General features: G+C 42.9%; 1 protein-coding gene across 1 annotated transcript in view; it reads left to right on the top strand.

Moving 5' to 3' along the window:
• Positions 1-1,665: 1,665 nt before the first annotated feature.
• The window catches only part of gorasp2 (golgi reassembly stacking protein 2), a 33,784-nt gene continuing 17,938 nt past the window's right edge, over positions 1,666-17,511 (top strand). Inside the window, exons 1-2 of the mRNA XM_060920099.1 lie at positions 1,666-1,872; positions 3,965-4,045. Coding sequence (XP_060776082.1) covers positions 1,810-1,872; positions 3,965-4,045 — 144 coding nt within the window. The 5' untranslated portion in view covers positions 1,666-1,809. The remainder of the gene's footprint in view (positions 1,873-3,964; positions 4,046-17,511) is intronic.

Raw genomic sequence — 17,511 nt, 5'->3', positions numbered from 1 at the left:
TTAGCACCTGCCCACAGTGCCAAAACTACGACTAAATGGTTTGCTGACCATGATATTACTGCGCTTGATTGGCCAGCCAACTTGCCTGACCTGAACCCCAGAGAGAATCTATGGACTACTGTCAAAAGGAAAATGAGAAACACCAGACCCAAAAATACAGTCAAGCTGAAGGCCACTATTAAAGCAACCTGGGGTTCAATAACACCTCAGCAGTGCCACAGGCTGATTGCCTCCATGCCACGCCCCATTAATGCAGTAATTCATGGTAAAGGAGCTCCAACCAAGTATTGAGTGTATCAAATCAAAGTCCTTCCCACGCCATGTGGCGCATAGAGCGGCGCTGATCTCCGTTTCCGTAGCCCTCGGCCTCTCGCCTATTACATAGCTAGGGTTACAGTGGGGGGGCTAGTCCTCTGGTAACCGCGAGAGTTTGACTCCCCACTCACACCTGTATTGCAGCGTGCCTTGCCAGACCGCAGTAGGTACCATTTTTTTGATGGTCTTTGCTATGACCCGACCGTGAGTAGAACTCACAATCGAGAGGCGGATACGTTAACCACTAGGCCACTCGCTGGTAAGTACTGAGTGTATAAATGAACATAATTTTCAGAAGTCGGACATTTCTGTATTGTAAATCTTTTTTTTTTATTGATCTTAGGAAATATTCTCACAATTTGAGATATTGTATTTCTGATTTTCATGAGCTGTAAGCCATCTCATCTCATCTCATCTCATCTCATTATCTCTAGCCGCTTTATCCTGTTCTACAGGGTCGCAGGCAAGCTGGAGCCTATCCCAGCTGACTACGGGCGAAAGGCGGGGTACACCCTGGACAAATCGCCAGGTCATCACAGGGCTGACACATAGACACAGACAACCATTCACACTCACGGTCAATTTAGAGTCACCAGTTAACCTAACCTGCATGTCTTTGGACTGTGGGGGAAACCGGAGCACCCGGAGGAAACCCACGCAGACACGGGCAGAACATGCAAACCCCGCACAGAAAGGCCCTCGTCGGCCACGGGGCTCGAACCCGGACCTTCTTGCTGTGAGGCGACAGCGCTAACCACTACACCACCGTGCCGCCCGCTGTAAGCCAAAATCATCAAAATTAAAACAAAAGAAGGCTTGAAATATTTCACTTTACGTGTAATGAATATAGAATATACTCGTAGAAAGTTTAGGTTTTTTAATTAAATTACCAAAAAAAAAAACCTGAAAATTTTCATGCTATTCTAATTGTTTGAGCTGGTATACACATTTTACTATATTTTACTGTTATTTGATTGATTTTATTTCGTAAAATAATGCACAAAATGCATAAATATAGTGACATTTAACACAAGAAAGTGTATAGAACTTATTTCCATTGTGGTCCGGCAAGAATCACATTCTGTTATATTATGTTAGGAACAATATTTTAAATAAAATACATGCTCAACATAGAAAATGTATCTCATACTTGCAATACAATTTTCAATCACATTTCTAATGCTTCCGGGTTTGGGTCTGGTTGCTATGGTGACGTGACGACCATCCAACAGGCACGCTTGAGGTTTGTAGCCAATCACAGCCCAGGAAAGAGTCTGCTTTTGGCGAATCCTAGCACAGCAGGCGGGGCTTGTCTGAATACAGGTGTGAAAACGTTTCTCTTCCTACCCACAAGCCCTTTCTGCTCCGACTGCCACGTAACAGCTAAAACTACGCAAGCGGTCGCGGCCGTGTTGAACTTCCTGCCCGGCTCGGTTCACTCAACCCTGGGGACGGGGATCAGATTCAAGCCGCTCACACGGATACGGGGGAGTCATGGGGGGAACACAGAGCGTAGAGATTCCTGGAGGAGGCTCGGAAGGCTACCATGTCCTTCGGGTAGGTGTTGGGTTGTGCTGCGCTGCGGGTTAGCCGTAGGAGTGCTGGCAGCGGGTCCTGTCAGGATGCTAATGCGGCTAACGAGTGCCTACGTGGCGGCGGGAGCAGGAACTCGACACCGGGGATGTTGAGCGCGGCCTGCTTTACGTGGCTAATGCTAGCGTAAAATGGACCTAGACGAAATTAGCATTTAAATATTAGCTTTGATATGTATTTTATAGCTTCCTAAACGTAACATGGCGCGTTATTGTAGGATATTTTATCTTTACATTGCTTTTTTTTCCTCTCAATTCGTTCCCATTTACTGTATTTGCTTTTTTTTGTTTGTTTGCTTTCTATCACTGTGTAAACAGTGCAGGTGTTTGATTAGCATCATTGTTCAGAAGCAGCCTTCCTGAGCTGTGGAGAGTTTATCAGGGTTATTTAGTTGGGTTTAGTGTTGGAGGTGATTGATGCAGGGTTTTGTAATTCTAGTGAATGTGGACAGAAAAGGACACACACACACACACACACACTGTTGATTTAGGGTGTGTAGCTGCAGAGCTTTCAGCATTCATCCTATATGACATATCATATACACTACCGTTCAAAAGTTTGGGGTCACTTTGAAATGTCCTTATTTTTGAAAGAAAAGCACTGTTCTTTTCAATGAAGATCACTTTAAACTAATCAGAAATCCACTCTATACATTGCTAATGTGCTAAATGACTATTCTAGCTGCAAATGGGCAATTCCATGTAAATGTCAACCTCGCCATGCAAAAATAAAGCAACAGGTAATACATCAAAACCACTCCCAGAGATCTCACCTAGGCCTGTATTTTACAGATGTGAATAAGTTGAACCAATTTGTAACCAACCTAATGTGTCACTGTCAGTCTTTCTTTCTTATAATGTAAACCCCAAGCTAAAATCAACTTTGATCATGTACAATTCTATATTATTGCCACAAGCCACAGAAATGTATGCTAAAATCCACAAAACAGCAAAACAATAGCCATCCTAAATATTATTTAAGAGCTTTGATAGTTTTAGCTGATATTTAGAGTTTTTCAAAGGGTTATGGTGGTTAAATTGCTGATTTTCTAAACATATGCCATGTCTATTTCAGACGCGTCACATCCATAACGGAATTTCGTCACATCCATAACGCTGACTTTTCCTTCCGAAACTCTGCATGAAATACAAAATATTTTAAACAAAGATTTTTTTTTTTTAATATTCACCTTGGACCCGTCTATCAAATGGATATCTCCATTTCGACATTAGGTTTACAATTTCACAGAGTTTGATAAAAATGTACAGTCACCCAAGAAAAGTGATACTTTTTCTGTCACATCCATAACGCATCTTTTATTGGCGTTTTCTGGCATGCCCTAGATGTACTATGGGAATCGTTCTTGTTCTATCACTTCTCCAGTATGGTACAGCCTTAAAATATGCAACACCTGTTTAAATACTGGGAGACAATAAAACATGCACTGGGTCATTTGTTGCCATTTTGAGTTCAAGTGTCACGTCCATAACGCTGGAATTGCTCAAATGTCTGTTTTTTGGTGCAATATCTCCATAGGTGTATAGAGGCCCATTTCCAGCAACTCTCACTCCAGTGTTCTAATGGTACAATGTGTTTGCTCATTGCCTCAGAAGGCTAATGGATGATTAGAAAACCCTTGTACAATCATGTTAGCACAGCTGAAAACAGTTGAGCTCTTTAGAGAAGCTATAAAACTGACCTTCCTTTGAGCAGATTGAGTTTCTGGAGCATCACATTTGTGGGGTCGATTAAATGCTCAAAATGGCCAGAAAAATGTCTCGACTATATTTTCTATTCATTTTACAACTTATGGTGGTAAATAAAAGTGTGACTTTTCATGGAAAACACAAAATTGTCTGGGTGACCCCAAACTTTTGAACGGTAGGTAGTGTATATAGTTGAAATTAGAACAAATGGAGAACTGAACCATTTTTCCTGTCAGATTTATTTTTATTTTTTGCATCTTCGTGTGTAAAGGGTTATCATCCATGCAGTTCCATAACCTCTGTCTTTGTCTGTCTGTCTGTCTGTCTGTCTGTCTGTCTGTCTCTCTCAGGTTCAGGAGAACTCCCCTGGACACCGGGCGGGACTCGAACCCTTCTTCGACTTCATCGTGTCCATCAATAACACCAGACTGGTAGGTTTAAAGCTCACGCCCAGTCACTAGAACATCCATCCATCCATCCGTTATCTGTAGAAGAAGAAACCTTTATTTCTCACATGCACACTTTAAGCACAGTGAAATTCATCCTCTGCATTTAACCCAGGCCATTATTAAAAAATGTTCTGTTTCCGGTCCACCGGCCGGGTGAGTGCTAGCCTAGTAAACTAGACCCACCCACCTAGCGGCCAAAAATATTTTTTGCCTGCGAGTGGGTCTAGCCTCGCACCATATAAACAAAAACACCCCGGGCATCAAATCGTGCCCGCCAATCACAACGCAAGGTTTTTGTTTGGATTCTTTGGGCGGGCTTTTGCAGGAGTGACGACAAAGCTGCGCGACGCTGGAGAAAGCACAACAGGAAAGATGGCTACGGCTAGTGAACAGCGCGCGTTTGACTCCGCTTTGGAATCAGTTTTAGAAGAGGCTCTCCGCTCATTCCTTTTCAAGAAGGACGTTTTCGCTGTTTTGCCGACCGGCTATGGCAAAAGTCTGATCTACCAGCTGGCTCCGCTCGTAGCCAAAAGGATGGGGCTAGTTTGTGCAGTACGAAGAATTAATAAACAGCTTTGAAACATTACTTTTTGATTGTTTCTTATTTTCCCGTTATTTTAAATTTAAGGGAAATTATTTCACCAAACACCACTAAATAAAAACTCTCAAAAACAGTTTAAGCAAACCCTTGAAAAAAATGTGTATGTTAAGTATGTGGTACAGCCTCCAAACTTGTGGTCATTATCTCCAAACTTCTTAATATCTAGAACCTGTTTATTAATTAATACACATTTTGAAAAATTATTTATTTCAAGGCCTCCCCCACTGCTTTCTGTCGCTCTGACTACGTTACAGTCACTGTTGCGCTGATTGGTCAGAGCGTTGGCCTATACGCACAGAGACAGTTTGAAAGACAGCGGTTTGTTCCTCCCACCTCTGTCGGAAGTGTCTACGGATCAAGGCCAGACTAAATATTCACACTTTGGCTTGCCAGGCTAGGTGAGTGCCGTTTGTGCGGTTGAAATTTTTTTTTTTTTTAAACGCCGTTTTTTTTTTACTTTTTTCGGGTCCGTAAATCTAAAATCGAACTTGACATTTACGCATTCCGCGCAGAATATAGAACTGAATCAGCTCTGCGCATGCGCCGTGCGGCACAAAAAAATGGCAGCCACCATGAAGGAAGGAGATCCGGAGTTTTCAAACATTTGCTTAAGTGTGAAATCGCAAAATGGTATTCTAGTGAACAACAAAATAGTAAAGATTCAGAAAAACAAATCATTCAGTGATCATTTTAAAAGTGTAATTTCATCCGAACTAGGCCTAACGCTCGATTTAGGTCCTGTCCACACGGCAACGGATTCAGGTGACTCCGATACAATTGCTTATCGTTTAGGCCTGGCGTCCACACGGCACCGGCGTTTTGGGTGCCCAAAACGCAATCTTTTTGAGAACGGGTTCCAGAGTGGAAAGATCTGGCAACGTTGCCGTTGTGAAGTCGTCTGGATGAGTAGAACGGATTTGTTTACGATGACGTCACAACCACATGACTGTGAGTGCTTCACGCCGGGTAGAAGTGTAACGAATATCACCAGGAAAAAGCCTTACAGAGCACTAGTGAGAGTGAAACACGAGCTTGGATATTATTATTATTATTATTATTATTATTATTATGTTCAGTGTTAGTTCACAGTAGTAATGCAAGAAGCAGAATAGTGACAGTAATAGTGAAGCAAAAACATGCAATTGTACAAACACTGCAGCTCTACAGCAAAATATTCATTTATGAAATGGTCTGATTCTTAACACCAGTAGTGCCAATGATCTTCTCATTGCGATGCGATGCGAGTTGTCAACAAATCCTGTAACTTGGTTCATGAAACACGCTTTCCAAATCATTTCACTGTGAATATTTATTGTGTAATGGTGCAAAGTGAGAGGGAGAGAATAGCCCTTAGGGCAGAGTCAATCCCACCAGCAAAACTAGGGGGAAAAAAGAGTGATCTCACCTCTTCAGATGATGGTTTAAGTCCTAGAATACATTCCTCAAAAAAGCAAATTAATCCATCAACGTGTATCATTCAATTTATTCCGGACCATTAAAGACGCCGCCTTCCGCGTACGTCATCCTCGCTGCCATATTGGAAAGGTCAAAGCGGAGAATAAAGATTAGCTGCGTTTAACTGTACCAACAGATTTACCGTCCAAACGAGATCACATGGGATTGCCTTTCACAGGTGAGAAACAACAAATTAATCCATCAACGTGTAGTATTCAATTTATTCCGGACCATTAAAGACGCCGCCTTCCGCGTACGTCATCCTCGCCGCCATATTGGAAAGGTCAAAGCGGAGAATAAAGATTGGCTGCGTTTAACTGTACCAACAGGTTTACCGTCCAAACGAGATCACATGGGATTACCTTTCACAGGTGAGACTGGAAAAATACTTTTCATTGTATTTGGTCATTATAACGTAATTTTACAAACAGATTTTCCTGACTTTGTGGCTAATATGAAGTCTCGCGCATAATAGTTTATCCGCATGCGTCCTTACTTCTTCTATTCCCATACGAAAAAGAACAGTAAAGAACTTAAGTTTACCACTGTCTTAGTAGTAAATCCTTATAAATATAAGGATAAATTCTTATAAGGATTTATAAATATGCCATGTATGATTTACTCCTGAAAGTGGCCCATTTTGCATTTTCCTCATACAAATTTCTTATGAAAATCTAGTATGTATGAAGTGAACATTGTGCATGGTTTTTACAGATAATGTGTATGATGAATTACACCGTCTTTGTATGCTTCACGTAATGTTTGTAGTTTTAAATTATATTTTACAGTTTAAAATGTATATGCCTTTTATATATCCACATATGTTTGTGTTGGATTTACATATAAAAGGCATATACATTTTAAACTGTAAAATATAATTTAAAACTACAAACATTACGTGAAGCATACAAAGACGGTGTAATTCATCATACACATTATCTGTAAAAACCATGCACAATGTTCACTTCATACATACTAGATTTTCATAAGAAATTTGTATGAGGAAAATGCAAAATGGGCCACTTTCAGGAGTAAATCATACATGGCATATATATTTATAAATCCTTCTAAGGATTTACTACTAAGACAGTGGTAAACTCTTATAAGTTCTTTACTGTTCTTTTTCGTATGGGTTGTTCTGGTGTCTCCGAAGGGACCGTCTTACAGCGCCCCTAGAGGTGTGGCATGTGTATTGCATCGTTTTCAGCAAGCGTTGCGTTGCCATATGGACCTGATATTTTACTGATTGTTGCCCATTTGGACGCGATATATTTTTAAATAACATCTCGTTGCCGTTGTCGTGTGGATGTAGCCTTAGGCTACGTTTACATTACGTCGAATCAGCAGATCATCAGATTAATGTTCTTAAAACGATTCGCGTTTACACTAAAACCGTTAGCCGTGCACATAGCAACGCCAATACGCGGATACGCTCGGCTCCGCAGGCATCCTGCGCTCCAAATCACTCCGCCCTGAACAGCGAGTGCCCTCTGGAGGGTGCGCACTCCGGCCCTGCGCAGCTCACACAGCGCGCGAGTGAAGTGAACAAGCCACGATTCGGGACTGAGCCGCTGTGTGTGTGATCCCAGCGCAGATCACTTACTACTTGCAAGTGGAAGGATGGCAAGCCTAAAGACAATCATAACTACACAATGGGCAGTATTTGCATCAGTATTTGCAGTATTTTCATACTTTTATACTCTTTAATGAAAGGTGATACAAGGCGGAAGTCCGCGCCGTTTTTCAGCAGTCGCGTCACATGACCAACGCCAGCGAATCAGGAAGGTGGATGTCACAGTGGTTATGTCCAATGAGACGCCAGCTAGAGCTCAGCACAGCGTATTCGCGTATTCTGAATGTTTACACAGCACCGGACCAGATACGATCTAGATTGAATACGTGGACGCTGGCGGATTCCCGTTTCCTGGCTTTTCCAGGGGGTTTAATGTAAACGGACAGTGCATCCGCGAAGAAAACGAGACAGATATGGTCTAATGTAAACGTAGCCTTAGAACTACGAAAAGTCCATGTGTCGGACCATCACAAACCGTTACTGGAAAATTCGTTTGATCTTGATCCATCCGAGACGTTACAAACAGCTTTTGAGTTTTGTTATGCGAAATTCATTACCTACTTTGTTAATGACCCTGACAGATCTGTCGGAGAACAGTCCCTAAAACGTGGACCTAAAAACACAGCTGCAGTTGCAAGAGTAGCAAAACAAATCTAAAAAATAAGCATGTTCAAGTTTATTTACATTGAGGTTGAAATCTGTTTACACTGAAGTTTTGCTTGTCATAGTTTCAAAGAACAAAAACCTGAAAACATTAGTAAATTATCAGTTTCTTTGCACTGTTGCATAAAAATTCTGAATGTCAAACGAGTGCCGTGCAGTACAAAGTTTAGTGTTCAAAACATTTTAAGTACTTTTTTGTAAAAGTTTTGCAAATGTTGCAGTCAGCATTTAAAATGCTAACTTAAAGTTTTTGTACAAGTTTCAGTTGATTAAATTGTCATATTTTATTAAATGTGTCTACTTTTGTAATAAAAGTACTGAAAGAAAAAGCAAACACAGCGTTGCGATTTTTTTTTTTTTATCCATCCATATAAAAAAAAAAAAATCCCTCCCTCCCTACTGAATTTTTTTGCTCACCCGGTGGACAGGAAACAGATTTTTATTTTTTTTTTTTAAGGATGGCCTCATCTGAAGCAGTGAACACACACCCAGAGCAGTGGGCAGCCACACTACAGCGCCCGGGGAGCAGTCAGGGGTTCGGTACCTTGCTCAAGGGCACTTCAGCCCAAGGCCACCTCACGTCAACCTAACTGCATGTCTTTGGGCAAAACCGCAGGAAACCCACGCAGACATGGGGAGAACATGCAAACCCCATGCAGAAAGGCCCTCGCCGGCCGCTGGGTTCGAACCCAGAACCTTCTTGCTGTGAGGCGACCGTGCTAACCACTACATCACCGTAGGCGCTTATCCTGTCCTACAGGGTCGCAGGCGAGCTGGAGCCTAAAGCCAGTATCTCACTGGGCTGTGACAAATTGCGAACGTCATTCGCGAGAGAGTTTCAAAAGTGTCTTGAAACATTCGCGAGGCTTCTCCATTTCCTCGCACGAATCGCAAAGTGTCGCTCCTCCGTCGCTGAAATTTTGAACATGTTCAAAAAATTTGCGCGAGACAATTTCTTTCAAAACAGCCGCCGATGTGTCGCCAAGCCATCGCGAACCCTTCTCAAGTCGGTTTCCGTGAGGCTTCCTGTACTTCCCTGCCGACAGCCTGCGACTAGTTGGAGACACAATTGCGGTAAAATATGTGAATACAGTTAGGTCCATAAATATTTGGACAGACATTTTTCTAATTTTGGTTCTGTACATTACCACAATGAATTTTGAACAAAACAATTCAGATGCAGTTGAAGTTCAGACTTTCAGCTTTAATTCAGTGGGTTGAACAAAATGATTGCATAAAAATGTGAGGAACAAAAGCATTTTTTAAACACAATCCCTTCATTTCAGGGGTTCAAAAGTAATTGGACAAATTAAATAGTTGTAAATAAAATGTTCATTTCTAATACTTGGTTGAAAACCCTTTGTTGGCAATGACTGCCTGAAGTCTTGAACTCATGGACATCACCAGACGCTGTGTTTCCTCCTTTTTAATGCTCTGCCAGGCCTTTACTGCAGCGGTTTTCAGTTGCTGTTTGTTTGTGGGCCTTTCTGTCTGAAGTTTAGTCTTTAACAAGTGAAATGCTGCTCAATTGGGTTGAGATCAGGTGACTGACTTGGCCATTCAAGAATATTCCACTTCTTTGCTTTAATAAACTCCTGGGTTGCTTTGGCTTTATGTTTTGGGTCATTGTCCATCTGTATTATGAAACGCCGACCAATCAGTTTGGCTGGATTTGAGCACACAGTATGTCTCTGAATACCTCAGAATTCATCCGGCTGCTTCTGTCCTGTGTCACATCAATAAACACTAGTGACCCAGTGCCACTGGCAGCCATGCATGCCCAAGCCATCACACTGCCTCCGCCGTGTTTTACAAATGATGTGGTATGCTTTGGATCATGAGCTGTACCACGCCTTCACCATACTTTTTTCTTTCCATCATTCTGGTAGAGGTTGATCTTGGTTTCATCTGTCCAAAGAATGTTCTTCCAGAACTGTGCTGGCTTTTTTTTTTAGATGTTTTTTAGCAAAGTCCAATCTAGCCTTTTTATTCTTGAGGCTTATGAGTGGCTTGCACCGTGCAGTGAACCCTCTGTATTTACTTTCATGCAGTCTTCTCTTTATGGTAGATTTGGATATTGATACGCCTACCTCCTGGAGAGTGTGGTTCACTTGGTTGGCTGTTGTGAAGGGGTTTCTCTTCACCATGGAAATTATTCTGCGATCATCCACCACTGTTGTCTTCTGTGGGCGTCCAGGTCTTTTTGCATTGATGAGTTCACCAGTGCTTTCTTTCTTTCTCAGGATGTACCAGACTGTAGATTTTGCCACTCCTAATATTGTAGCAATTTCTCGGATGGGTTTTTTCTGTTTTCGCAGCTTAAGGATGGCTTGTTTCACCTGTATGGAGAGCTCCTTTGAAACCGCATGTTTTCTTCACAGCAAAATCTTCCAAATGCAAGCACCACACCTCAAATCAACTCCAGGCCTTTTATCTGCTTAATTGAGAATGACATAACGAAGGAATTTCCCACACCTGCCCATGAAATAGCCTTTGAGTCAATTGTCGAATTACTTTTGGTCCCTTAAAACAGGGTGGCACATGTTAAGGAGCTGAAACTCTTAAACCCTTCATCCAATTGTAATGTGGATACCCTCAAATGAAAGCTGAAAGTCTGGACTTTATGTCCATTATATAACTATAACTTGAATATGTTTCAGTAAACAGGTAAAAAAATAAAAATTGTCAGTGTCCAAATATATATGGACCTAACTATCAATTTAGTGAGATTCCAAGTGAAAATTGTCGCCATTTTATTGCAATTGTTGTGTGTCCAACTAGTCGCGGGCTGTCGCAGCCCAGTGAGATACTAGCCTATCCCAGCTGACTATGGGCGAAAGGCGGGGTACACCCTGGACAAGTCGCCAGGTCATCACAGGGCTGACACATAGACACAGACAACCATTCACACTCACATTCACACCTACGGTCAATTTAGAGTCACCAGTTAACCTAACCTGCATGTCTTTGGACTGTGGGGGAAACCGGAGCACCCGGAGGAAACCCACACGGACACGGGGAGAACATGCAAACTCCGCACAGAAAGGCCCTCGCCGGCCACGGGGCTCGAACCCGGACCTTCTTGCTGTGAGGCGACAGCGCTAACCACTACACCACCGTGCCGCCCCTCACTAGAACATCATTCATGCCTTTTTTAAAAAAAAAAAGGTTTCCTTCAAGTAGTTGAGAAGCTGGAAGAGTTTTGCTGTTGGCTAAATTGTGCACTTCCAGCTTCACAACCAGACATGGACAAAGAACCCAACTACTTCATTACTCCAGTCAAAGTACAGATCCCGCTGCTCAAATGTTGCTCTGATACAAGTGAAAGTTGTCCAGTTAAATTTTAATTGAAGTACTTTTTAAAAGTATTAAAAGTGCATTTTCTGTCAACGCATTGTTGTATTATTGCCACGACACTTACAAAACTGAATGGCTCAGAAGCTACTGGATTTACTGATGAGCTTGTAGAACATGTAGCGCTGAAACCTGACATGCTAGCAAACTCTTTTCAAACTTGAAATCATATTGGGTAGCTAACGCTACTAGAAAAGAAATTTCTACGTTTTGTTTATTTTGCAAGATTATGCTAAAACACATTTCTGAAAGGACTTCAGATAAGTTAGCGTGACTCCGTTTTTACATGCTAACTAACAGCGTCCAAGTTAACTAGCTATGTGTAAACGTTAGCCGTGGACAAGGCTACGGCAACGTGGCGGGCAAATCCATAGAAAGTCATTTGACTAACCAGACTGCACAGCTATTGCAACGTTATCACTAGCTCTAAAAGCACAGACAACTTCACTGCAAGCTTTCTCTTGGAATAAAACATATATATCCCTCAATATGCTTCCGCAGGTTGGACGGCGAGTTTTTGTAGGCCGTGATGTGGTTCGTTTTCTGCAAACGTTTAAAACGAATCTTTAATCCTTTCAGAAAGCCGAAACATGGGTTCTAGGTAAAGCCATGAGTGCGTGCGTTCTCCAGAAGAACCGCCTCCTTCCATTCTGCCGTCAACTGAGCAATCGTGTTAAATAACGCTGCTGAGAAATCACTGATCTTGATTTTATCCAGTCTATGGACGTGCCGTGACCCTAGTGATTACTGATAGACTGTCTCAGTGTCACCTGCGAAAAAACCATCATGCTTTAGAAAAGAAAAGAAAAAAACATCCACTTTCAGAGCTGCTTCATAGGAACGAGGACCTTGATAGAAATGTAGTGGAGCGAAAAGTACGATATTTGCCTTTCAAGTCATATGGCCCTTTTCCACTACCCTTTTTCAGCTCACTTCAGCCCGACACGGCTCGCGTTTCGACTACCTCAGAGCAGCACGACTCAGCTCGCTTCAGCACCCAAAACTCGCACGGTTTTGGAGTGGGGCTGAAGCGAGCCAAACCGAGCCGAGTGGGGCTAGGGGCATGAGCAGACACTCCCCTGTGCACTGATTGGTGAGGAGGAGTGTCCTCACATGCCCCCACACGCCCCGCGAGCACGCTGGGATCTGTAAACACTGTAAACCCGGAAGAAGAAGAATTACGAGAATTTCTGAAGCCTTATGCGCCTCGCCTCATCTATACGCTCTTGCCAGTATCTGTTGGCGTTGTCGGTGACAACAAGCCACAGCACCAAGACCAGCAACACTAACGACTCTATGTCCTCCATGTTTATTGTTTACTATCCGGGTCGTGAGACTACCGCTTAAAAGATCACTGATGTCACTGTTTGCGCTGCTTAACGACATCACGTGACGTCCACCCACTTTCGCTAACTCCACCCAATGTGTCCACCCACTTCCAGCCAGCACGGTTCAGCGCGGTTGTAGTCGAAATGCAACTCCAACAGCCCCGCTCAGCCCGACTCAGCCCGACTCAGCCGCGTTGGTAGTGGAAAAGCGGCAATAAGTTTCCAACAAAAATAACTCAAAGTACAGATACGTAATGTGTACTTAAGTATAGTACTCAAGTGAATGTGCTTCGTTACTGTCCACCTCTGTTCGCAACTAATGAAGGAAACGATAAGTGTGAGTACCAGTTTAGGGTCCTGCACCGCGTAACCGAGATCTCTCGGCTGCGTTTACACCAAACTCAACAAAGAAGAGCAGCTTGCGCTCGGTTAGTGGGACAGGGCTGTGTTTCAAACTGGGTTTGCTTTCCCCTGCCAAGGCAGGTACCTGATCATAGAGCCTTATATCTTCAACCTATGAACCAATTTAGCGTGTCGTCATTCTTATTTGGCGGAAATCATCTGCTCTACTGACGATACTATTTTTTTTTTTTTTTTTTTTTAACTCTTTTTACCTCCTGCCATGAAGCGCACACGGGGATCTAGGAACGGAGTCCGTCCATCCGTCCAGGCGTTTCAATCTGGACGAGTTTTCTCAGGAGCTACTGTACGTCAATGAAACTTTGCGTGGTCATACTAGTGGAAAAAAAAATCTGGGCAGCGTTTTATGAAAGTGTCCTAGCACTTACATCATAAGCCAGTAAGTGTTGAGAGGTCTTCAAAAAAACGCTCATGGTGGAGGATAGCGACGTCTCAAGAGATTTGGATTCACATGATCACCATCCAGAAAGCACTCGAGCTCTCCTGACAAACAGAAGCCTCACAAATGAGGCAGGAAGGGAATGGGGTTGCCTCCGTGATCAGCTGTATCGCAGTTTATTATCCGTTTCATATTCAGTCAAATGATGATGACTCCCAATGCCCAAGTCGCTGTATCTCTGTGGTTTTCTAGCCAAATGTGGAAACTGTGCGTTGTGCCGTCATCTGACCGTAACGCATGCTACGTCTACATTAAACATGACTTGTGAACACCATGAAGCACGCGCGCCACCACACCCATTACTGTTAGAACCTGGGAATGCGTTCCAAGCCGGATAGCGTCGCCCATCATCACGTTCACACACACAGCACCATCATGCACTCGCCTACACCAGAGGGAAAATAAAACCGAATTATGGCCAGAATAACGATAGCATTTGAAAATTCGCATTTTTAGAGACTTGCTAGTTATTGTCACGACCAGGTACTTTTCAGGCACTTAACATGGACTCGCCAGACGGTAGTAGGTACCGTTTTTATGGCCTGACCGTGAGCAGACCTCGCGATCTCCTGCTCGAAAGGCAGACACACTAACCGCTAGGCCAGTTCAGTCTTAAAAAAGAAAGCTGGTTGTTTTAAACAGGAGCACGCGCGCATCCACCTGCTCACTCATTCAGCCAGTCATGCAGGAGCAGCACATTGCATTAAAACATCGCACCTCTTTTTCTTTCTTTTTCCAAGTCCGGTTTCGGTGAGTCTGCAGCATCAGATTCCACCTCTTGGCTGTCGAGTGGAAGTTTTCAGGTCTTGTATCCCAGCCTTCTCGGCATTTAGCATGAAGTGTTTTTGAGATGCTTTTCTGCTCACCGCGGTTGTACAGAGTGGTTGAGTTACCGTCATTGCGAAATAGTTTGGATGTTCTGCTCTGGCAACAGTAAGGCATCACATAGAATTACTGGTCAGTGAACGAGTGTGTGTGTGGGGGGGGGTCCTATCCGCCCACCCCCGTTTTGACCATTCTGTGTAACCTGTAAATACTCGAACCATTCGATCTGGTAACAAGAGTAGCTGAGATCGAAGCATGACATTCACCATGTGAGGGAGGGAAACACTTGGCTGCAGTGGCGGCTGGCCCATAGGGGGCGCTCAGGCGCAGCCCTCCCAGATCTGGATGGGAAAAAATATCAGTTTTATTTTAGTGTGTGCCTACATGCAATCTGAATTATTTAAACAACATTTCCACCAACTGACTCTCATTCAACAGTGAATTTCCACCGACAGACTCGTATCGTTTCTCTTCTTGGGCGCTCATCAAAGCGCCCCAGAAGTGCAGCGCGATAGCCAATCGTGTATGGTTGCGAGGGAAAAATAATAAATGTTTGGCCAATCAGCATCGCCGAATTTAATGGCTTTGGGGCACTGGAAATTTCGCCCCTGCTCCAGAAAAGTTTTGGTTGCTATGGTGATAAACTCGAGGTCTCAGGTCAGTCAGTCAGAGACATGATGGCGGCGACGATGACCGTTAAGGGGCAGCGTCTACCAAATTCAGTGAGATCTTTGTCGAACTACCCTTTCGCGAGGAGGACGACGGTTGGGAAAAAAAATCCGTGTTAAGGAGCTGCGACCCAACAAGCCTGAAATAAACATCACCCAGCCAACCAAGGAGAAAGTTAAAGCCTTAAACAGGACTTGGTTCCAGCGTAAGTCGTGGCTGACAGGCTGTGGAACAGCCAATGCACTTTTTTGTTTCCCCTGCATCCTTTTCAAAAGTGACCGGTGTGATTTGACGTGGACGCAGTCTGGACAAACTGACTTAAAGCAGATTCTACCGTAACTGGATCCATTAATCACTTGCCCACAAAATAAGAAATTTTTCTTGTCCTTTTTTCAGTGAGGTAATATTTTCAAGATTGAAACTATGGTATTTGGTCTTCTAAACCAGCACATCATTTAAAAATACACTGAGTATATCAATAAAATATTTTTAAAGAATAAAGTTCTATTTCTTTGACATATCTGACAGACATAACTCCCATTTTAAAAATCACTTTCATTCTCCCTGTTGCTATCGTCAGTGAATTTCTGTCAGATGACCTGACGATAGACTCGGCCATTATGGATCTTTGGTAGTTATCGTGTGGAAGCAGGCTTTATCATTTTTGGGTGTCAACAGATAGAGTTGAAATCAGGGCTTTGAACCGGTTCAAGGAACGAAAACGAAAACCGGGAACTTTTTCTATTTCACATGGAACAGAAACGAAACCAGAAACTTTATTATTTTTTTATGTTCCGGAACAGAAACGCTTATTAAAAATAATGGTAACCGGTTAATACCGGTTTTTATTTCGTTCCTCAAAGTTTCTGTAGCCTACAAATAAAGTCATTCTTCTCCTGCGCAAGTTTCTATGACCCGCTGGGGTTCACTTCCTGTTTGACGTTCGCTGACTGAATGGAGAGAGCGGGAAGGTGGACTACTAGTGAGTAAGTGCATTACTGAGTGTCTGAGCAAAGAAGAGCCTGAACGTTGCAACCTCCCTATTGGCTGTTTGTAAAAATGTATCAGTTGTTGCCCTTCCCACGGGAATCATCGCGGGCTCGAGAGACGAGACCTGACGAGTTAGTTCGTTGGTAGCAGAACAAAATGTCTGGACACAAATCGGGTTTTCAGAAAAGGAAAGAAAATAAACGGAGGGTTGAAAATACAAAAAAGGAGGCACAAAATGCAAAACGAGTTTTAAGGTAGGACAAATGGTTACTTTTCTGAGGCAGCCCGCCATGGCTGCCTGCAGGCTTATTTATTATAGCCCATTTAGTTAAAATAGTTTATATAAAATGTTTATAGTTATAGTTATGTGATGGTTGTCCTGATTTAGACTGTTTTTTTTTTGGGGGGGGGGTTGCGCGATGTTGCACCCGGGTCCAGATTAGGGCAGAACCGGCCCTGGCTACATTTCAGGTGTAGTTTGTTTTATGTATGTATGTACCTGCATAGATGTGTACTTGGTCTTCCAATATGGCGCTTAACAAAATCTCGCGGCGTGGTGACGTCATGCGGTAGCCCTCTATAGGGCCTGACTAGCCTTTGGTAACACTAAACGAATTATCTTTCATTTTTGGCACTTTTTCTGTTTGTGTAGATGGGAAGACATACTGAGAATCCAAATCGCCAACATTTGAAATAATTGTTTTGAATTATTTCTTGTCTTATTTAATGAAGGTTGTAATAGAATTAGCCTACATTTGGCTTCAGCTGGATGAGACAGAGACATAATTTTATAGCCATTTGTTAAACAGCTGAGAGGGAACGTAATTAACCGTTCCGGGAACGAAATTTTTTTGTTCTAACCGGTTCGGGAACGTCTATTTAATGGTGGAACCCAAAACCGGAAACGTTAAAATTCCGTTTCTGTTCGGAACGAACCAATAGGAAAAAAATTCTGGTTCAAAGCCCTGGTTGAAATAGATTAACAGCGAAAAAACTATTTCGTTCACGATGAGAAGCCCAGAGTTATTTTTAAAAAATGCTATCGTCAGTCTGTCAGTCAAATGCACCTGACGATAGCAAAATTCAAGCCCTCACCACGCACATGTTGACTGATGCAAAGAGGAAATTCTA

This window comes from Neoarius graeffei, chromosome 4 (assembly GCF_027579695.1).
Source record: "Neoarius graeffei isolate fNeoGra1 chromosome 4, fNeoGra1.pri, whole genome shotgun sequence".
Taxonomy (NCBI): Eukaryota; Metazoa; Chordata; class Actinopteri; order Siluriformes; family Ariidae; genus Neoarius; species Neoarius graeffei.
Note: the sequence above shows the minus strand (reverse complement) of the source record. Positions and strands in the feature narration are given on the sequence as shown.